At 42.5% G+C, this 16127-nt stretch overlaps 2 protein-coding genes across 3 annotated transcripts in view; both read left to right on the plus strand.

Moving 5' to 3' along the window:
• The first annotated feature begins 440 nt into the window (after positions 1-440).
• Positions 441-10468, plus strand: LOC127567428 (FAST kinase domain-containing protein 5, mitochondrial). Of its 2 annotated transcripts, XR_007955871.1 has the most exons (3): positions 482-578; positions 5027-8175; positions 10453-10468. XR_007955871.1 is itself a non-coding variant. In XM_052010321.1 (2 exons), the coding sequence occupies exon 2, from the start codon at positions 5064-5066 to the stop codon at positions 7578-7580; it is 2517 nt and encodes an 838-aa protein (XP_051866281.1). In that variant the 5' UTR covers positions 441-578; positions 5027-5063; the 3' UTR covers positions 7581-8328. The 2 variants fall into 2 exon arrangements, 1 of the variants encoding a protein (XP_051866281.1); XM_052010321.1 differs by lacking the exon at positions 10453-10468 and having other exon boundaries at positions 441-578; positions 5027-8328.
• The window catches only part of ubox5 (U-box domain containing 5), a 41331-nt gene continuing 25673 nt past the window's right edge, over positions 470-16127 (plus strand). The window contains exons 1-3 of the mRNA XM_052033650.1: positions 470-578; positions 10453-10512; positions 12273-12366. Coding sequence (XP_051889610.1) covers positions 12316-12366 — 51 coding nt within the window. The 5' untranslated portion in view covers positions 470-578; positions 10453-10512; positions 12273-12315. The remainder of the gene's footprint in view (positions 579-10452; positions 10513-12272; positions 12367-16127) is intronic.

The following is a 16127-nucleotide window of genomic DNA, read 5'->3' on the forward strand; positions in this document are numbered from 1 at the left end:
CATTGGGCTCCTGCCCCGCTGGGTGAAGCTGGAGCTCGCAGCACCACGCATGCCCAGACTGCCCCACCGTGAGTGGCCTTTGCGCATGTGCCGACGTGGTCCCCGACCAACACTTGTGCGCATGTGCAGTGATCCGAGCAACGAGCTCGCACATGTTGAGACACAAGAGATTCTGGGATCTGGAGTAACACACAAAATGTGGTCCTGATGAAGGGCTTGACCCGAAACCTTGACTGTTTATTTCCCGCCATAGACGCAGCCTGACCCGCTGAGTTCCTCCAGCACTTCGTGTGTGCGTTGAGAGCGGAGGGCGCATGTGCAGACAGCTGGCGGGAGAAGACCGTGCGCATGCCCAGGATTACCCACCCCCGGGGACACTTGTGCGCATGTGCAGATTGTGAGCGGCGGGGCATAACTGTTGCGCATGCGCCGATATAAACGGGGCGCTCATGGCAAGCGGGGATACTTGTGCGCATGCGTTGAGGGATCCGCGGCTGAGGATGTGCGCATGCGCAGAGACTTTCAGCCGTTGAGGCCTGACGAATCGGCCGTAGGTTGCACATGAAGCTGCCTTGAAGGTAACAGACGTTCAAATACGGTTCAACGGCAGATTGAAGCACAGCAGCTTTATACGGTTAAATACGGGGATGGTCTAGGCGCGGGGATTGGAAGGGATTTTGAACGGTTAAGGGCTGGAAGAGGTTTGAGACAGGGAAGGGCGTGAAGTAAGTGAAAAGGTTGAAGTGCCAACCTTGGCATCTGCTGAGCGGCAGTGGGACAAGTTCGGCCTCGTCCTTGGGATCTGCTTTGCTTTCTTCACCTAAATCTGGGTCTGCTTACTTACAGGGAGTGAGGCGATCTTGCTCCATGTTGATACCTGGAGTTCCTCGGTGTGTTATGTGAAGAGATTGAGTAGGCTGGGCCTCTATTCTGTACAGTTTAGAAGAATAAGACATACGGAATGCTTGGTGGGTTTAACGGGCTGGACACGGGGAGGGTGTTTCCCTGTTAAGAAACCCAGAACCAGGGATCATAAACTCTCATGCGCCATTTAGGATTGAAATAGAGATGTTCCTTCAAGGTTGGATTGCATTCAAAACTGAGATCAATAGATTTCTGGATTTTGGAAGAAATATAGGATATTGAGATAGGCCAAGCGATGGTGTTGATGTAGAAGATCTGCCATGATTATGTTAAATGTTTGAACAGTCTTGAGGGCCTGAATTGCCTGCTGCTGTTCCTGTTATGCTTCCTTAGGAAGACTCCCAGGATTGAACATAACTTGGTTCTAGTATATTATTGTGGGTTCTGAGGTAGCTGAGTTCAGTGAAAGACCCACAGATTATACATTAGAGCAGGAGATGCTCAGCCAGTTGGATGTTGGGGCACTCCACCTACTTTTTTCACTGGGTTTCTATGTACTCTTCAATGCCAACCCAAATGACCTTTCTGAATTTTGAGCAATCATTGGTCAGGGATTTCAAGGAGTGTGTGGTAATGTTGCATGTTTTCAAGGAGGCTTTTCCTATGTCCACCACATAATCTCTTCCATTGACGGAGTTTGAAATAAAGTGTCTGTTTCAATAGACTGGTGTTGGGCATGAGAATGATGAGGTCTGCCCACAGTTGACTGAATGTAATTAAGCCCTCAATGCTGTGATGTTGACCCAGGAGAAGGTGCTGACGTTAGTTTGCTTATCCTGCCAGTGGATTTGAAGGATTTTGAGGAAAGAACTATGGTGGTATTTCCTCAGTGCTTTGTGCTGCCTGCTGCAGGTGGTCCACGTCTCCGAAGCATACAAGAGGGCAGGAATCAATATGGCCTGGTTGACTGTTAGTTTTGAGCCAGGTTTTGGGTCTTAATCTTATTTTTTCAGATAACCAAAGGTGAATTTACTTATTTTGCCTTTGTTGAGAAATGGTTCCCAGGCTCTGGGAAATACTGAGAGTAGAACATGGGAGGCCAGCCAGGAATGCACTGGCATGGTCATGTCTGAAGCAAATAAAGGTATGGATAAAGGCTCATCAATAGTTCAGTTCGAACAGGGCTGGAGTCAACTGATATCACAGGGGTGGAGATGAGCAGTATTAGTAACAGCATTTATAGTCATAAATTACAACAGAGCTGCAGATAGTCTAGTTCAGCCTCGGATAGTTGCCCAAGAGAAAAAGAGTTGTAGCTAGGGAACAGAGTTTGTGACAAGACCGAGGACTTGGTTTTGCCTCCCAAATATTCAGTTGGAGGTTTTTGTACTCATCTCTTTTGGATGTCTTACAAGCAGATATCATCAGCATTCATGTGGGAGCAGGTGCTTTGTTATTGAATGAGAGGTCAAGGAGCAGAGTGTTGAAGAAGTTGGTACTTGGGTGGTGGTGCAGTGATCAATCTTTTATGACAGTAGAGGCTGAATTCAGAAGAGAAACCAGTGCACATTATTTTCTGGCAATGACAATCATACAATGGTGTAACTCACAAGGCACGCAATGGGCTCATTGTGTCTGCGCCTGCTGTCTTAAGTTGGTTCTGACTCCAGACAGCCCTGAAGATTTTCTCTTTCAAACATGTTTCTCCCATCCTTTCAGAAATTGCATTCCAGGTTGTAACAATTCTTTCAAACTAAAGTACACCAGACAATGGAACAAGTACTGAAAGTTGGGTTAGTCTTGGTCGCACCATTTTTTGACCTGCATTGGCATGGTAGGCCAAATGCCTTTTTTTCTGTGCCACATTTCAAAAAAAAGACAAGGCTCTGATTCTTTGGTTAAGATAATGGTAGCACCCAATGATGAAACAACTGAACTTGAGGCAGGCAGAGCCAGGTTTCTCACTCATTATCATCTAGCAGAAAGGCAAAGGTGTCAGTATGATTGAGTTCATAGCTGAATAGCTTGCTGATCTGATACTGACCAGGTGGATTATTAGATGTGCCAGTTAATGGATGGAACCATTTTGATATTTGTATTTTAATTCCAGCTTTAATCAACTGCATTTAAGTTTCCCAGCTCCCATGGTGGGATTTAATTTGTGTCTCTGGATCTATAGTCCAGGGCTCTAGATACAAAGACAGCAACTGAACTACTGTGCTACTGCACCCCCAAAGCTATCCTGAAGTTCTTCCATAATTGGCATCTGTGAGGAAATGTTTGGCTTCTCTGACAAGAAGAACCAGGTTGGTTTGATGAGAATACCAGGAATTTGAGAAGTTAATTAACTGTAAATGTAAGACTTTCCTGGATTGGAAGCTTCACCTTTCCTCACAGGAAAAAAAAATACGTGGGGCTTGAAGAACAGATGGTGCAGGAGGTTTGACGACTGATAGGCATGACAGGAGTGTTCTTCTTTACTGTCAAATCCAAATATGGCCCCAACTCCAAAGGCTCCGCCCTGCCGAGAGCCAGAGAAGAATGTGAACTTATCAGAAGCAGAGAGGCAGTCATTGTGTCCTGGAAGGTGCCCTTTGAAGACCTCGTCATCTGCAACTCAGCCCTTGACATGACACACTTGACACCATCCCGTAGCGGTCTATCTGGGCTAGCTTTGTTTTCACTCGTGACCAATAATGGTGTATCCGCAAGTAAAACTTAATAAGCCCTCAGGAACAGACAGTAGTCCTGCTGAAATCCTAATCTTGGCCGTGAAGAGCTTCAGTCACAAATCCACACGTAGGAAGAGGAGGATTTTCCAGGGACCTCAGAGATGCTATAATCATGAACGTCTCAATGAATGGAGATGTCAGACTGTGGAGGGGTCTCCTCAGGTAAAATCATCACTCAGGCCCTCTTCAGCTGCCTCCTCACTGCTCCCTGAATCACTGTGTGGATTCTGGCAATCCAGAGGCACAACTGACATGATTTTCACTGTGCAAAGGTGCAGTGAGCAGCTGCAGTCAGTCCACACAACCTCACCAAAGACTTTACATTCATCAGTCAAAAGGGACATATCCTCCTCAAATACGGCTGTCTACAGAGATTCTTCTCCATTTTGTATTTACTCCATAATGGCATATGAGACCTAATGTTAACCAGTGGGTTTACAACAGAACCGTTCTCAGTGAAGACTGGTGTCAAACATTGTGTTATTGTCCCAATGCTTTCTCAATTATTTTTGCTGCAACATTGCGTCTCACCTCTAACCAGTTTTCTTCATGAATGAAAGTCAATCTTCAGAATAAAAGGGAAGCTGTTCTACTTGCATGACTATACTCCAAAACCAAAGGTACTCAAACCCCAGTAGTTGGCCTGCATTGTGGAGAAGGCACTTGCACTTGCATGTGCTTGGAGGCCCAGCTGCCATCGATGATCTCGTACAAAAGGGTGGGTCATATGCTCAACGTGTGCAAGGCACGAGATCTCCACTAACCTGCCCCTGCTGAAGCACACCCCCAACAAGAGACCCTGGAAAATCCCTGGGCCATAACCTATATTTTAGGAGCCACCTCTTGATGAAGGCAGACATGGTTAATGAAATTCACCACTGCCTTAAATGTGCCAGCTCAGTCTTTGGTTAATTGAAGTAAAGGGCACTGAAATCAAGATCTTAGACCTGGCACAAAACTCACAACCTACTGAACGGCAGTGATCCCTGCCCTCTTAGGTGCTCCTGAGATCTGGACTGCCTAGAGCAGACATCTCAAGGCATTGGAAAAATACCACCACACAATCCTCCAAACTTGATGGAAGAACAAACAAACGAACATCGGTGTTCTTGCCCAGGCCAGCATCCCCAGTATTGAGGGCCTAGTTACAGTTGGTCTGCTACATTAAAATGATTCATGCTAAACTCCAGAAGATGGGGAAGGCATCTGCATCCATCAGATACAAGTGTTCTGTTGGATATCAGTGTAGAGTTGATAGAATGTTCGATAGTTCTGCTAGTTACTGTTTCCTTTTCAGAACCGGTTTCTTTGTCATAAAGCAGAAGTTGACTATTAAAGGTGATTGAAGATCCCCCAGGAGTTTTGCATTAAATTATTAATGCTGTTGATCTTGGAAATTCAAAACACTTTCTATTCTGCCTTTTTTTCAGTACTGGAGAGAAGCCAAGTCCCACACTCTTCACAGACATGTCTACAGTCAACTGCTGGAAGCTTCCCAGAAGAATCTGTAATTGGCGAACATATTCAAAAACCAGTAGATGCACTGAAGTGATGAGACCTGAAGAGAAGAAAGAGAATGATAATAACAAGCCAGGTGTAAGGTTTGACAGGACCAATCTCTTCCTGCCTGGCACAGACTCTCCAATGCTGGATTATAAAATATATTCCTGTCCTGCAGCATACGCCAGTACTAAAATCCAGGCAAAGCAGAATGTTTCCAATGAAACAGATGATTACAGAGATGCCTTCTCACTCTTATTGGAACGTGTTCCATCCATTGTGGGAATCAAGCAAGTGCGTAACACCTACATGGTGACTTGTTCTCGCCGATTGTCCAGTGTCAGAAACACGCTGCTGGATCTGGCCTATGGCAAGTCCAACGAAAACCAGCGTGGTGATGCCTGGTGGCCTGTCACTTCAAAGGAAAAGCCAGAGTTGGACATTGTGGAGGCCTATGATACAAAAGAAGACCCTCGAGGATTTCAGAAAATAGGAAGTGCCTACAAGGGTCTTTGTTTCTGCAACTTGGAGCAGAGAGAGGCCCTCTCTGTGAAAGAGGGGCAGAAGATTCTCTGTAATGTTTCCATCTTGAAAAGCACCCTGACCCCAGGGAGCATATCTGACTATGTTTGGCAGCTGAGCTGGTTGCCAGCCGAGCAACATGTGCTGCTGAAGGCAGATTCCCGCTTTGCAATGCTTTGCCGGTACAGCGTCAACAGCCTGGGAGCATTGACATTGCCTCAGCTCTTCCGACTTCTCGAGGCCATGGTTCGCCTTCAGGTGTCCCCTTCCCACACATTCCTGAAGGCCCTCGAGGCGGAGTTCTGTCGCCGCGTGTGGGATATGGAGTTTGATCAGCTCTTGTTCCTGGCCGACTTGTGGCGCTGCCTTGGGCGCAGTGTGCCGCGGTACATGGAGCTGCTTCTGAGCTATGTGGGGTTGCGGTGGAAAGAGCTGACCATGCCCCAGCTGATTCAGCTCCTCTACATCATTGGGGAAAGTCGTCGAGCACCTCCGGATCTCATGCAGAAACTGGAACTGCTGCTCTCCACTCACCTGGACCAGATGAATATGGAGGAAGTTGGAGCTGCTTGCCTGGGTTTTTTCAAGTCAAAAAATGGATTTTCTGAGCAGTTGATGAGGAGAATTGGTGACAAGGTTGCCGCAAAGATGGAAGACATTAGCAACTATAGCTTGGTGAATGTAATGAAAATGTTCCGTTTTACACACTTGAGCCACTTGCCTTTCTTGGAGCGACTAGGGGAGGTAGCAGCTGAACGGATTCCTAGTATTGGCACTCAGGGGGTAATGCATATTGTGCTGGCATGTGCATCATTGCATTATCGAGATAGTCGTCTGTTGGATGCTGTTGCTGCCAAGGTGCCTTCAAAGGTACAGTACTGCAGGAGCAAAGACGTTGCCAAATACCTCTGGTCCTTTTCAGCTTTGAACTATGAACCTGAAAATGCAGCAGAATTTTTCTCCAGCTTAACTGAGCAGATACACCATAAAATGCATGAATTTCAGCGTTTCCCAGAGCACTTCCTCACGGCTTTGTTGGCGCTGGCATTTACTCAGCGCTTCCCTCACGACCTGATTGATGCTGCTTTGAGTCCAGAGTTTATTAAGCTAGCGACCGAAGGGAGTCCATTTGAGCTGAAGAAAGACCTCTTCACACTTGACGGAACGGTGGCAATTGAGTGCCCCGATTACAAAGGCCATCGCCTGCCATTGCAGTTACAGCAGGAAGTTACAGAAATGCTCTGGAATTTTGCCAGGCAGGACATTTGTGTGAAGCCTGAGATGGTCGAAGCTGCCACTTTGCTGCAAATCATGCTGGGTGGCCCTCAGTTTGTAAAGAATCACCTGATTTTGCCACATACCAGGTCAGCTGACCTTGAGGTGCACTTTGACTCCACTGGTAAGCCGCTGCCATTTCACACAGAAGTGATGAACAAAGATGTGCAAAAGCTTGAGTTGAAGTTCAACAGTGTTCAGGTCACTGATGAGTTAATTTCCCAACTTGCAAAACGCAGTACCAGCAGGTCCATTTTAAAAAGTGACCCTGACAACTTGGGTGTGAGAGAAGATGAGGAGATGGTTAATAATTTGCACAAAACTGAAGATGTTAAAGAAAGAAGACACGTGGGATTTAATCTAAAACTATTTAGAAATGATGTTCCCTTTACAGACAGTCTCCTAAGCTCATTGACTAACTCAAAAATTGCAGACAAAGAAACTGCTCGTCAGCCGAAAGAACCATCAGAAATCCGAAAACTTGCCATTCAGGTATCTAACCGCAATCACTACTGCCACAGTTCCCACATCCTTCTGGGATTGCATAGTATGAAGAGGAGGCAGCTGGTTCGAGCAGGCTATGTAGTTGTAGAGCTTCCCTATTGGGAGTGGGTCCCGTTACTTAAAAGAACTCGCTCTGAGAAAATGTCCTACCTGCATCAGAAACTCTACAATTCACTGGATTGAAATTAAAATTGTCTTCCAGAAAGGAGATAATGTTTTCAGACTAGAATCGTACATTCTGAAACTCAGCAATTTCTGACTTTAATTCAATTAAGAAAAAAGTGAACTACCTATTCCATGTCAAACTCCTTGCTTTATCTTATGAAGAAATATTTTTTTGGGAATCTACTGGTACAAGAAACTCAGTATTAAATTTGGCTGGTCTGCCATTGCTGCGATTGATCCAAATTAGCTGTTGTGTTTTCTACGAAAACTGATTTCTCTCTACTTTATCCCTTATTCCTTCAAAGGCATCGACACTTCATGAACATTGACTAGTATGCCATCTATATTTTCATTTTGTGAAATAGGTTTTTGGATGTAGACAGACTATTGTGTAGTGTCAACGCTTGCACATTCACATGGCCTATGAGCCACTGAATTACAGTCAGGCATAAGACTCCGGTTACTATATTTTTCCCCTCCCAGCTAAAGGGCTGTGAGGTAACCTTTACGTTCCCTGTGCCTGACTGACATCAGTTAACCTTCCTGCTCCTCATTCTGAAAACTCTTCAAGCAACACCATTCATCTAGATCTGAATCAGTGTACTTCCAGAAGGTGACATGATGATAATCTTACGCAGATATAAAAGAAAGTCAGCATATTATGTTTTACATCAACACCATTGTAAATTAAGAATAATAAAAGCCTTATTACAAGAATTTGATGTGCAAATTTAAATCATTAATATGTGGATTGATATGAATTCTTTCAGCACAGCAGAGGGGTCTTAAAGTAGGTACTGCTATAGCTTCAAATGTGGTTGCAGGTGCAATGCCTAATCTGAGAAAACATAGGCAATGTGTTTTCATTCTGGTTTTATATAATTTTGTCATTGGTGCGAAACCTCAAAGATCGCACCAAGTGGGAAAAGGGTAGTTAGGCTGAATATTTCACACTACATGAAGTTTTTGTGACGATTTGATGCCCAAGGGGGGAATATTGTATGAAGCTATGGTCTAGCACTGTCATTTCATCCCCTTCATCTGGATGTTATCTATCCTTCAGCAATGGGATAAAGGCTGCTTATTTTGTTGTGATTCTGCTCCTCGTGATCAGTTTGGAGTTCAGTCTCAACCAGCTTCTTACGATGTAGAATTAGGAATCTCATTTTAAAAAATGGGTAATATTCAAGGATTCCCCTGTAAGAAGAGGAACTTGCCAACCCTTCATGATCTGAACTGGCAGTGACTCAAATCCCACTTTGTTTTGGCCACTGGAAACTAGGCATAGAATCAGCCCCAGATAAGATTTTTGCAAATGTAATCCCAAAGATGTGTGGGTTGGAAGGTTAAATTGGGCCACTGTAAATTGCCCTTGGTAGGTATGTAAGTGGTAGAATCTGGAAGGAGTTGATGGGAACATGGGGAGAATGAAGAACGTTAGGGTAGGATTATTTTCAGTTGGTGTTTGATTGTCAATGCAGACCTCTCTATCTATATCACTCCATGATTCTATAATATGTTTGGAAATTTAGAGAAGTATACATACTCTAAAATTGTACATTTATCGCTTGTTGACAGTAAATTTATGAACATAATCATAAGGGATTTTGATTATCAAGCAATCTTCTGTAGTTTATGGCAGAATTATTGACAGTAGATGCATTTCGATCATAGGCATCAATGGTGACACTGAACACACTGCATGTTCGTACAGGAAGTGTATGCCAAATAATTTTCACAACTGAATGCTCTTGTACTTAATAACACTAGAGTACTCAAGTGCTAAATTATTAAAAATTCCCATCCCTTCGAGGGGGGGAGGAAAGCAGCTTTTCCTTATAAACTTCCTGTATTGTGATTTTTGTTGTCAGGTGCCGTTCCACACAGTTGGATTATATATTTCCAAGTAAAACTTTGTGTCTTACAGGAGAAACTCCAGTGGTTCCTCCAGCAGTTTGTTTTTTTTTGCTCTAGCTTCCAGCATCTGCAGTCTTTTGTGTTTCCAAAACTTTGTCTACTTTGAGTAGGCAAATGTCTGCAAGAGAATTATCCTTTTTGCAAAAAGGATAACATTGAGTAGGAAGATCTTGTATTTTCTGGAGGTTAGAAGAATGAGAGGTCATCACATTGAATGATGTAAAATTCTTAAGAGAACTTAAAGCTAAGTGATGTCAAGATGCTGTTTGCATAGGCTGGCATCTAGAATTAAAGATCATAGTTTCTGGTTAATGGCTAGGCTATTTAAGCCTGTAATGAGTTTGTTGAGAAGATTTGAACCTTTGGGAATTGTCCACCCCAGAATCAATATGATTCTGTGATTCTACTCACTCATCAAGTATATTAAGGACTAAAATCAATAAGTTTTTTGCAACCTCAAGGAAATTAATGGGTATAGGAATTGGGCAAGAAACTGAGGTTGAGGTGGAAGCCCAACCATGATCTAGTGAAAGGAAGACTGGGTTCCAGCGGCTATATGGCTTGCATAGAACAAAGAACAGTAGAGCACAGGAACAGGCCCTTTGGTCCATGATGTCTGTGTTGAACACGATGCCAAATTAAACCAAATCTTTTCTGCCTGGACATGATCCATATCCTTCCATTTCCTGTGTATTCATGTGCCTTTCTAAAAACCACTATTGTATCTGCTTCCACCTCTACTCCTGGTAGCCGTCCCAGACACCTACCACCCTCTGTGCAAAATAACAGATCTATTCCTGCTCCTACAGTATTTTTGTATGAAATTGATTTTGTTAATGAGGCAACTATCCATATGCTTGAGCACATAATTATAATGTTGTCAAACTGGAGTAAAAGGGAAAACTTAGTGCTTTTAAAAGTGATGCAAGTCCTTGACATGTGTTCTGATAATTTGATCTGATTTGGAATATAGGCAGTCCCTGGATTTCATCAGGATTCTGTTCCTGAGAACTGTCTGTAAGCTGATCTCTCCGTAAGTCTCAAATGTACTTTTTCTATAGTAACCCATGTTGTATCGCTTTACGTACACTTGCTATAATTCTTTCATTGCATAACCACCGTAACTTGACACCTAATTAAACTAAAGGAATATATACTGTATCCTGTCATTAATGAATACCATGAAATATTATTATTATTACTACTCCCTAAAATGTGTTTTTTAAAAAAAATTGAGGGAATTTGCATAAAGTCAGCTTTCCATTAGGTCATTCGTATCCCGGGTAGCCCCTGTAATCTATGTACTTTACATATTATGTGCAATTACTAATACAAAAATACAGTGTTTATGTGATTAAAATTTAACAAGTTGGGAAATTCTGAATCATTTTTCATGGTATGGAAATCTCATCAATAATGTGAAGGAACAAGAATCTATGTAGGTTTTCTGATTTTCTGTAAATGTATCTAAATTTGTTTTGTGTAAATAAATGCTCAAAAGTGCTACAATAGAACTGTGCTCAGCTTTTAGGTATAAGCCTGATGCTAGTCTGGAAAATTGTGGCTCCATGTCTGAGAAGAAATTGGTTCTCTTCTGATTCTGCACATAACCAACTATAACCTAGAAAATTATTAAAATTGCTTAGTGGGTTTAAAAAGTTAGTTGGCAAAAGAATCAGTTCTTTACACAACAATTTACGGTCAAAAATGCAAAAGGTAGTAAAGGTAGAAATTTATAAATCTTGAAAATGAAATCTGTCCTCCCTTATCCAACAGTGTAGTGTCCAGTATGTACTTCCATCTCCTTGACTTCAGTAGGAATATTTCCAATAAGCATTTTGCAACATGTTGTATTGAACTTCTCAACCATTGAAATGTTGTCAGATGCTGTCATTTTGCAATCCTGAGTGGTTTATAAAGTGATCAAAAAGAAACATGATAGATTTAGCATGTCTGGCATGCCAAATCACTTGTTTCAACACACTTCCACGGAAGCACCACAGGTTGCAATAGGATATGACCAAAGCACTTTTTGCACAGATGTGAGTGAGACCTCATCACCACTACAGTAAAGAACTTGCCCATCTTTATTGTATGGACAATTGCTGAGTGAAGGTTATAATACAACAGCAGAGATGAGATGTTAAAAGCTTGAGTATGAAAATAGTACGATGCTAAGAAGCAGCCCCAAGTCATTCCATCTCTGTGCATGGCTGATACAAGTCTATGATAGATGGTAAGGGTAATTGTCATTTAAGTGTTCCAGTGTGGCTATGGAGGCTTATTATTCATAAGATATAGGAGCAGAATTAGGCCATTCGGCCCATCAAGTCTGCTCTGACATTCAATCATGGCTGATTTTTCTTTCAACCCCATTCTCCCGTCTTTTCCCCATAACCCTTTGCCAATCAAGAATCTATCAATCTCTGCCTTAAATACACCCAATGACTTGGCCTCCACTGCCCTTTGTGGCAACAAATTCCACAGATTCACCACCCTCTGGCTGAAGAAATCCCTCTTCATCTCAGTTCTAAAGGGATGTCCCTTTATTCTGAGGCTGTGCCCTCAGATCCTGGACTCTCCTACTAATGTAAACATTCTCTCCACGTCCACTCTATCCAGGCCTTTCAGTATTCGGTAGGTTTCAATGAGATTCCCTCCACCCCCCCCCATCCTTCTGAACTCCATCAAGTACAGGCCCAGAGCCATTGAACGCTCCTCATATGTTAATATGCCATGATTATGATTCAAGTTGACTTAATGCTGATTTTTTTTTTTCCCCCTCCATTACAGAAGAAACATCTTTTGGAATTTATTCTTAATTTGGGTGCAGAGAATGATAAACCTTTGCCTCCCAAACTTTAACCCAAGGATACAATGCAATAAGGTAACTGATCACTTTATACTGTTATTAGCTACAATTTTAAAGAAATCAAAATGTCACCTTCCTACTAGATTGTACAATTAGAATTGTTTCTCTTTAAAGGCAGCAGGTAAGGGGATTGTAGATATGGGGATAGGGCAGGGTGAGGCAAGGGATTTTGTTCAGAAATAATCAGTTTCTTTGACTGCTTCCAGTCTTCACTGACAATGAAACCTAAATGTTTTCACGACAGACATCCACTAATGATTCATGAATACTAAGCTATTTAATTCACTGAACTAGTTATAAATGGAACAACCAATTTTGGATGAGTAGGTACCAATCATTCATGTAGCTTGTTTGAGAGAGATTACTAATTGTAGGCAATGTTAACATGTAAATACTTGCCACAACTCTCTATTTTTGGAGTGTAGGCAAGAACATACGTACTGCCAATCACTGGTGATATAAAAGACAGACTGGACTTTCTCTGAGATCCTTCTTCCTGGCCCAGCTCCTAATTTCCCAGTAGCATGAAAATTTGACTTGCTAGTATATGGCTCACCTGAGGTAGAAGGCCTGTTGATACATCCCGCCTCTCAAGTTCTGTCTCTCTGTTCCAATTACTGTCATGACTGGAAAGGCGAGCAGAGTAATGTTATAAAAATATAAATTGTGGGTGAGGATGGCCTGTGGATTACCTTAATTCTTCCATTTAGAAAGACCAGAATCTAAAGCCCCAGTACTAAGGGGAAGGTGGTGAAAAGCCAGCATGGTTTCCAGATATATGTATTGGTTTATTATTGTCACTTGTACCGAGGTGCAGTGGAAAAACTAAAGATTCCATTGTACTATTTCAAAGAGCAGGGGGATTATCCCTGGTGGCCTTGCCAATATTTATCTCTTGCTCAGCAATATTGATATTTTTGTTGGCTTGTAAGTCAGGAGAGTAGTGGAATACTCTCCATTTGTCTGGATGAATGTAGATCCAACTCAATAGAATCACAGAAATGTACAGCACAGAAACGGGTCCTTTTGGCCCATCTCGTCCATGCCGACACAGTGATGCCTGTCTCTGCTAAGCCCATTTGCCTGCAGTAGGCCCATATCCTTCTACTTCTTTCCTATCCAAATACCTGTCCAAATGCCTTTTAAGTGCTGTAATTGTATCTGCCTCCACTACCACCTGTGGCAGCTTGTTCCAGATATTCATCGCCCTCTGCATGAAAAGCTTGCACCTTGACCTCCTTTTAAATTTCTCCCTTCTCACCTTAGACCTGTGCTCTCTAATTCTAGACTCCCCTGCCCAGGGAAAAAAGATTCTATCTATCCTATCAATACCCCTCATAATTCTATAAACCTCTAAGGTCACTCCTCAGCCCCCTGTGTTCCAGTGAGAGTAAACCCAGCCTGTCCAATCTCTCCTTATAACTACAGCCCTCCATTCCAGGCAACATCCTGGTGAATCTCTTCTACACTCTCTCTATTGCTACCATATCCTTCCTGTAGTGTGGCCACCAGAACTGTACACAATACTCCACGTGCAGGCTAACCAATATTTTGTACAATTGCAACATGACGTCTCAACTCTTATACGCAATGCTTCGGCCAATGAAAACAAGCATACCAAATGTCTTTTTCACTATCCACCTGTGTTGTTACTTTCAGGGAACTATGGCCTTGAATCCCAAGATCTCTACATCAATGTTTCTAAGATCCCTACCATTTACTCTTTATGTCCCAAGAGAATTTGATCTTCCAAAATGCATTACCACACGCTTGTCTGGATTAAGTTTCATCTGCCACTGTTCCGCACAACTTTCCAGCTGATCTTTGTCCCACCGTATCTTTAGACAACCTTCATTCTGTATAACTCCACCAATTTTTGTCATCTGCAAACTTACTAATTGTACCCCTTACATTCTCATCCAAGTCATTTATGTAGATTATAAACAATAAAGGTCCCAGCATCGATGCCTGCGGCACACCACTTGTTACAGATTTCCAGTCAGAGAAACGCCATCCACTGCTACCCTCAGAAGAAGCTCATTATCATGCAGAACAAGGTGCCTCGTTACTGGATCTCATCAACCACCTTAAATATTTATGCCCTCCACAGTGTGCTGGGACTTCGTACAATTTACGAGATGATAGATAGTAACAACCTTTAGACAAACATAAATAATGGGATGAAATTGCTAAAGGCAAGTCATGTGAGATTAACTTGATTGAGTATTTTTGATGTGGTAACAAAGATGGTATACGAGGGTGATGTAGTTAGTATTGAGATATAAGATAAGATTTCTTTATTAGTCACATATACATTGAAACACACAGTGAAATGCATCTTTTGCATAGAGTGTTCTGGAGGCAGCCCGCAAGTGTTGCCATGCTTCCGGTGCTGACATAGTGTGCCCACAACTTCCTAACCCGTACGTCTTTGGAATGTGGGAGGAAACCGGAGCACCCAGAGGAAACCCACACAGACACAGGGACAACGTACAAACTCCTTACAGACAGCGGCAGGAATTGAACCTGGGTCGCTGGCACTGTGATAGCATTATACTAACCACTACACTGCAGAGCCTGCCCCTGACATAATCACTTCCTTTTAAAGTTAATTTTCCAGAATGTGGGTGTTGCATGTTGTAGCTTCATCATCCTGGCACCTCATTGCTAGATATGGCTGGAAGTGTTTCCAGCATACCCATCTGCTTTCCCATTGATCCATTGTATAGATGGTAATGTTAGAGTGAGGAATGTGAGAGTATAAGTAGGCCATTCAGTCCTTCTCATCTGATCTATCAATCAAAAAGATCAAAGCCAATCATCTGCCCCGCGGCACTTTCCTGTACTAACCCCATATTCAATGGTTCCCTTAATATCCAAAAGTGTATCAATCCATGACGGATCATGAGGGTATATAATGTAGTGGTGTATACTTCTGCTGCTGCTCATGGCCCACATCTCCACACTGATGCCCACTTCTGAGCCTATCCTATTGGACGGTGTCCTGGCTGTGAAGACAGAACTTTGTCTCCACATGGACTGTGAGTTGGTCACTCTTACCGATGCTGCCGTGGACAGATGCATTTACAACAAGTGGATTGAGGATGAGTTCAAGATTTATCCCTTAGAAAAAAACTGGAAATGCTCATCAAGTTGGGTAGCATCTGTAGAAAGGCAGAGTTAAGATAGTAAATGACCTTGTAGACATGATGTTGCAATTAACAGAGGCATAACAGGTCGAATTCAATGTAGGAAAAAGTGTGAGGTGTTGCCTTTCGAAAGCATTTATTGTCACTTTTTCTTGTGTTACACTTTCAAATATTGTACTTTAGGGTGTGCATGGATGTATGTTTGAAGATGGCAGGAAAGATTAACAGTGTGAGTCTAGGACTTTATAAACAGAAGGCTAGTGAATTATTCTAAAGAAAACTACTGTGCCCAATTGGAGTATTGCACCCATTTCTGGGCATCATACTTTTGTAAGGAAATGGTTTTTCAAAGGTTACAGAAGAGATTTATTAGAATGGTTCCAGGGATGAGGGGATACAATTGTATTGATGGTTTGGTGAAGACAGAGTTGTTCTTCTCAGAGCAGAGTTGTATAGCAGGAGATTTGGTAAGAGTTGAAGGATAAGGAAGAAGAACCCTACCCATTCAGTGGCTAAGTTAAAACATGATTGGCAAAAAAAGTAGGCAGTGTAGTGAAATAACTTTTTACAATGTTTGGATTGAATTTTAAATGAAATGGTGGTGATTACACACTTAGTAATGGCATT

This window comes from Pristis pectinata, chromosome 2, assembly GCF_009764475.1.
Source record: "Pristis pectinata isolate sPriPec2 chromosome 2, sPriPec2.1.pri, whole genome shotgun sequence".
In the NCBI taxonomy this organism is placed as follows: Eukaryota; Metazoa; Chordata; class Chondrichthyes; order Rhinopristiformes; family Pristidae; genus Pristis; species Pristis pectinata.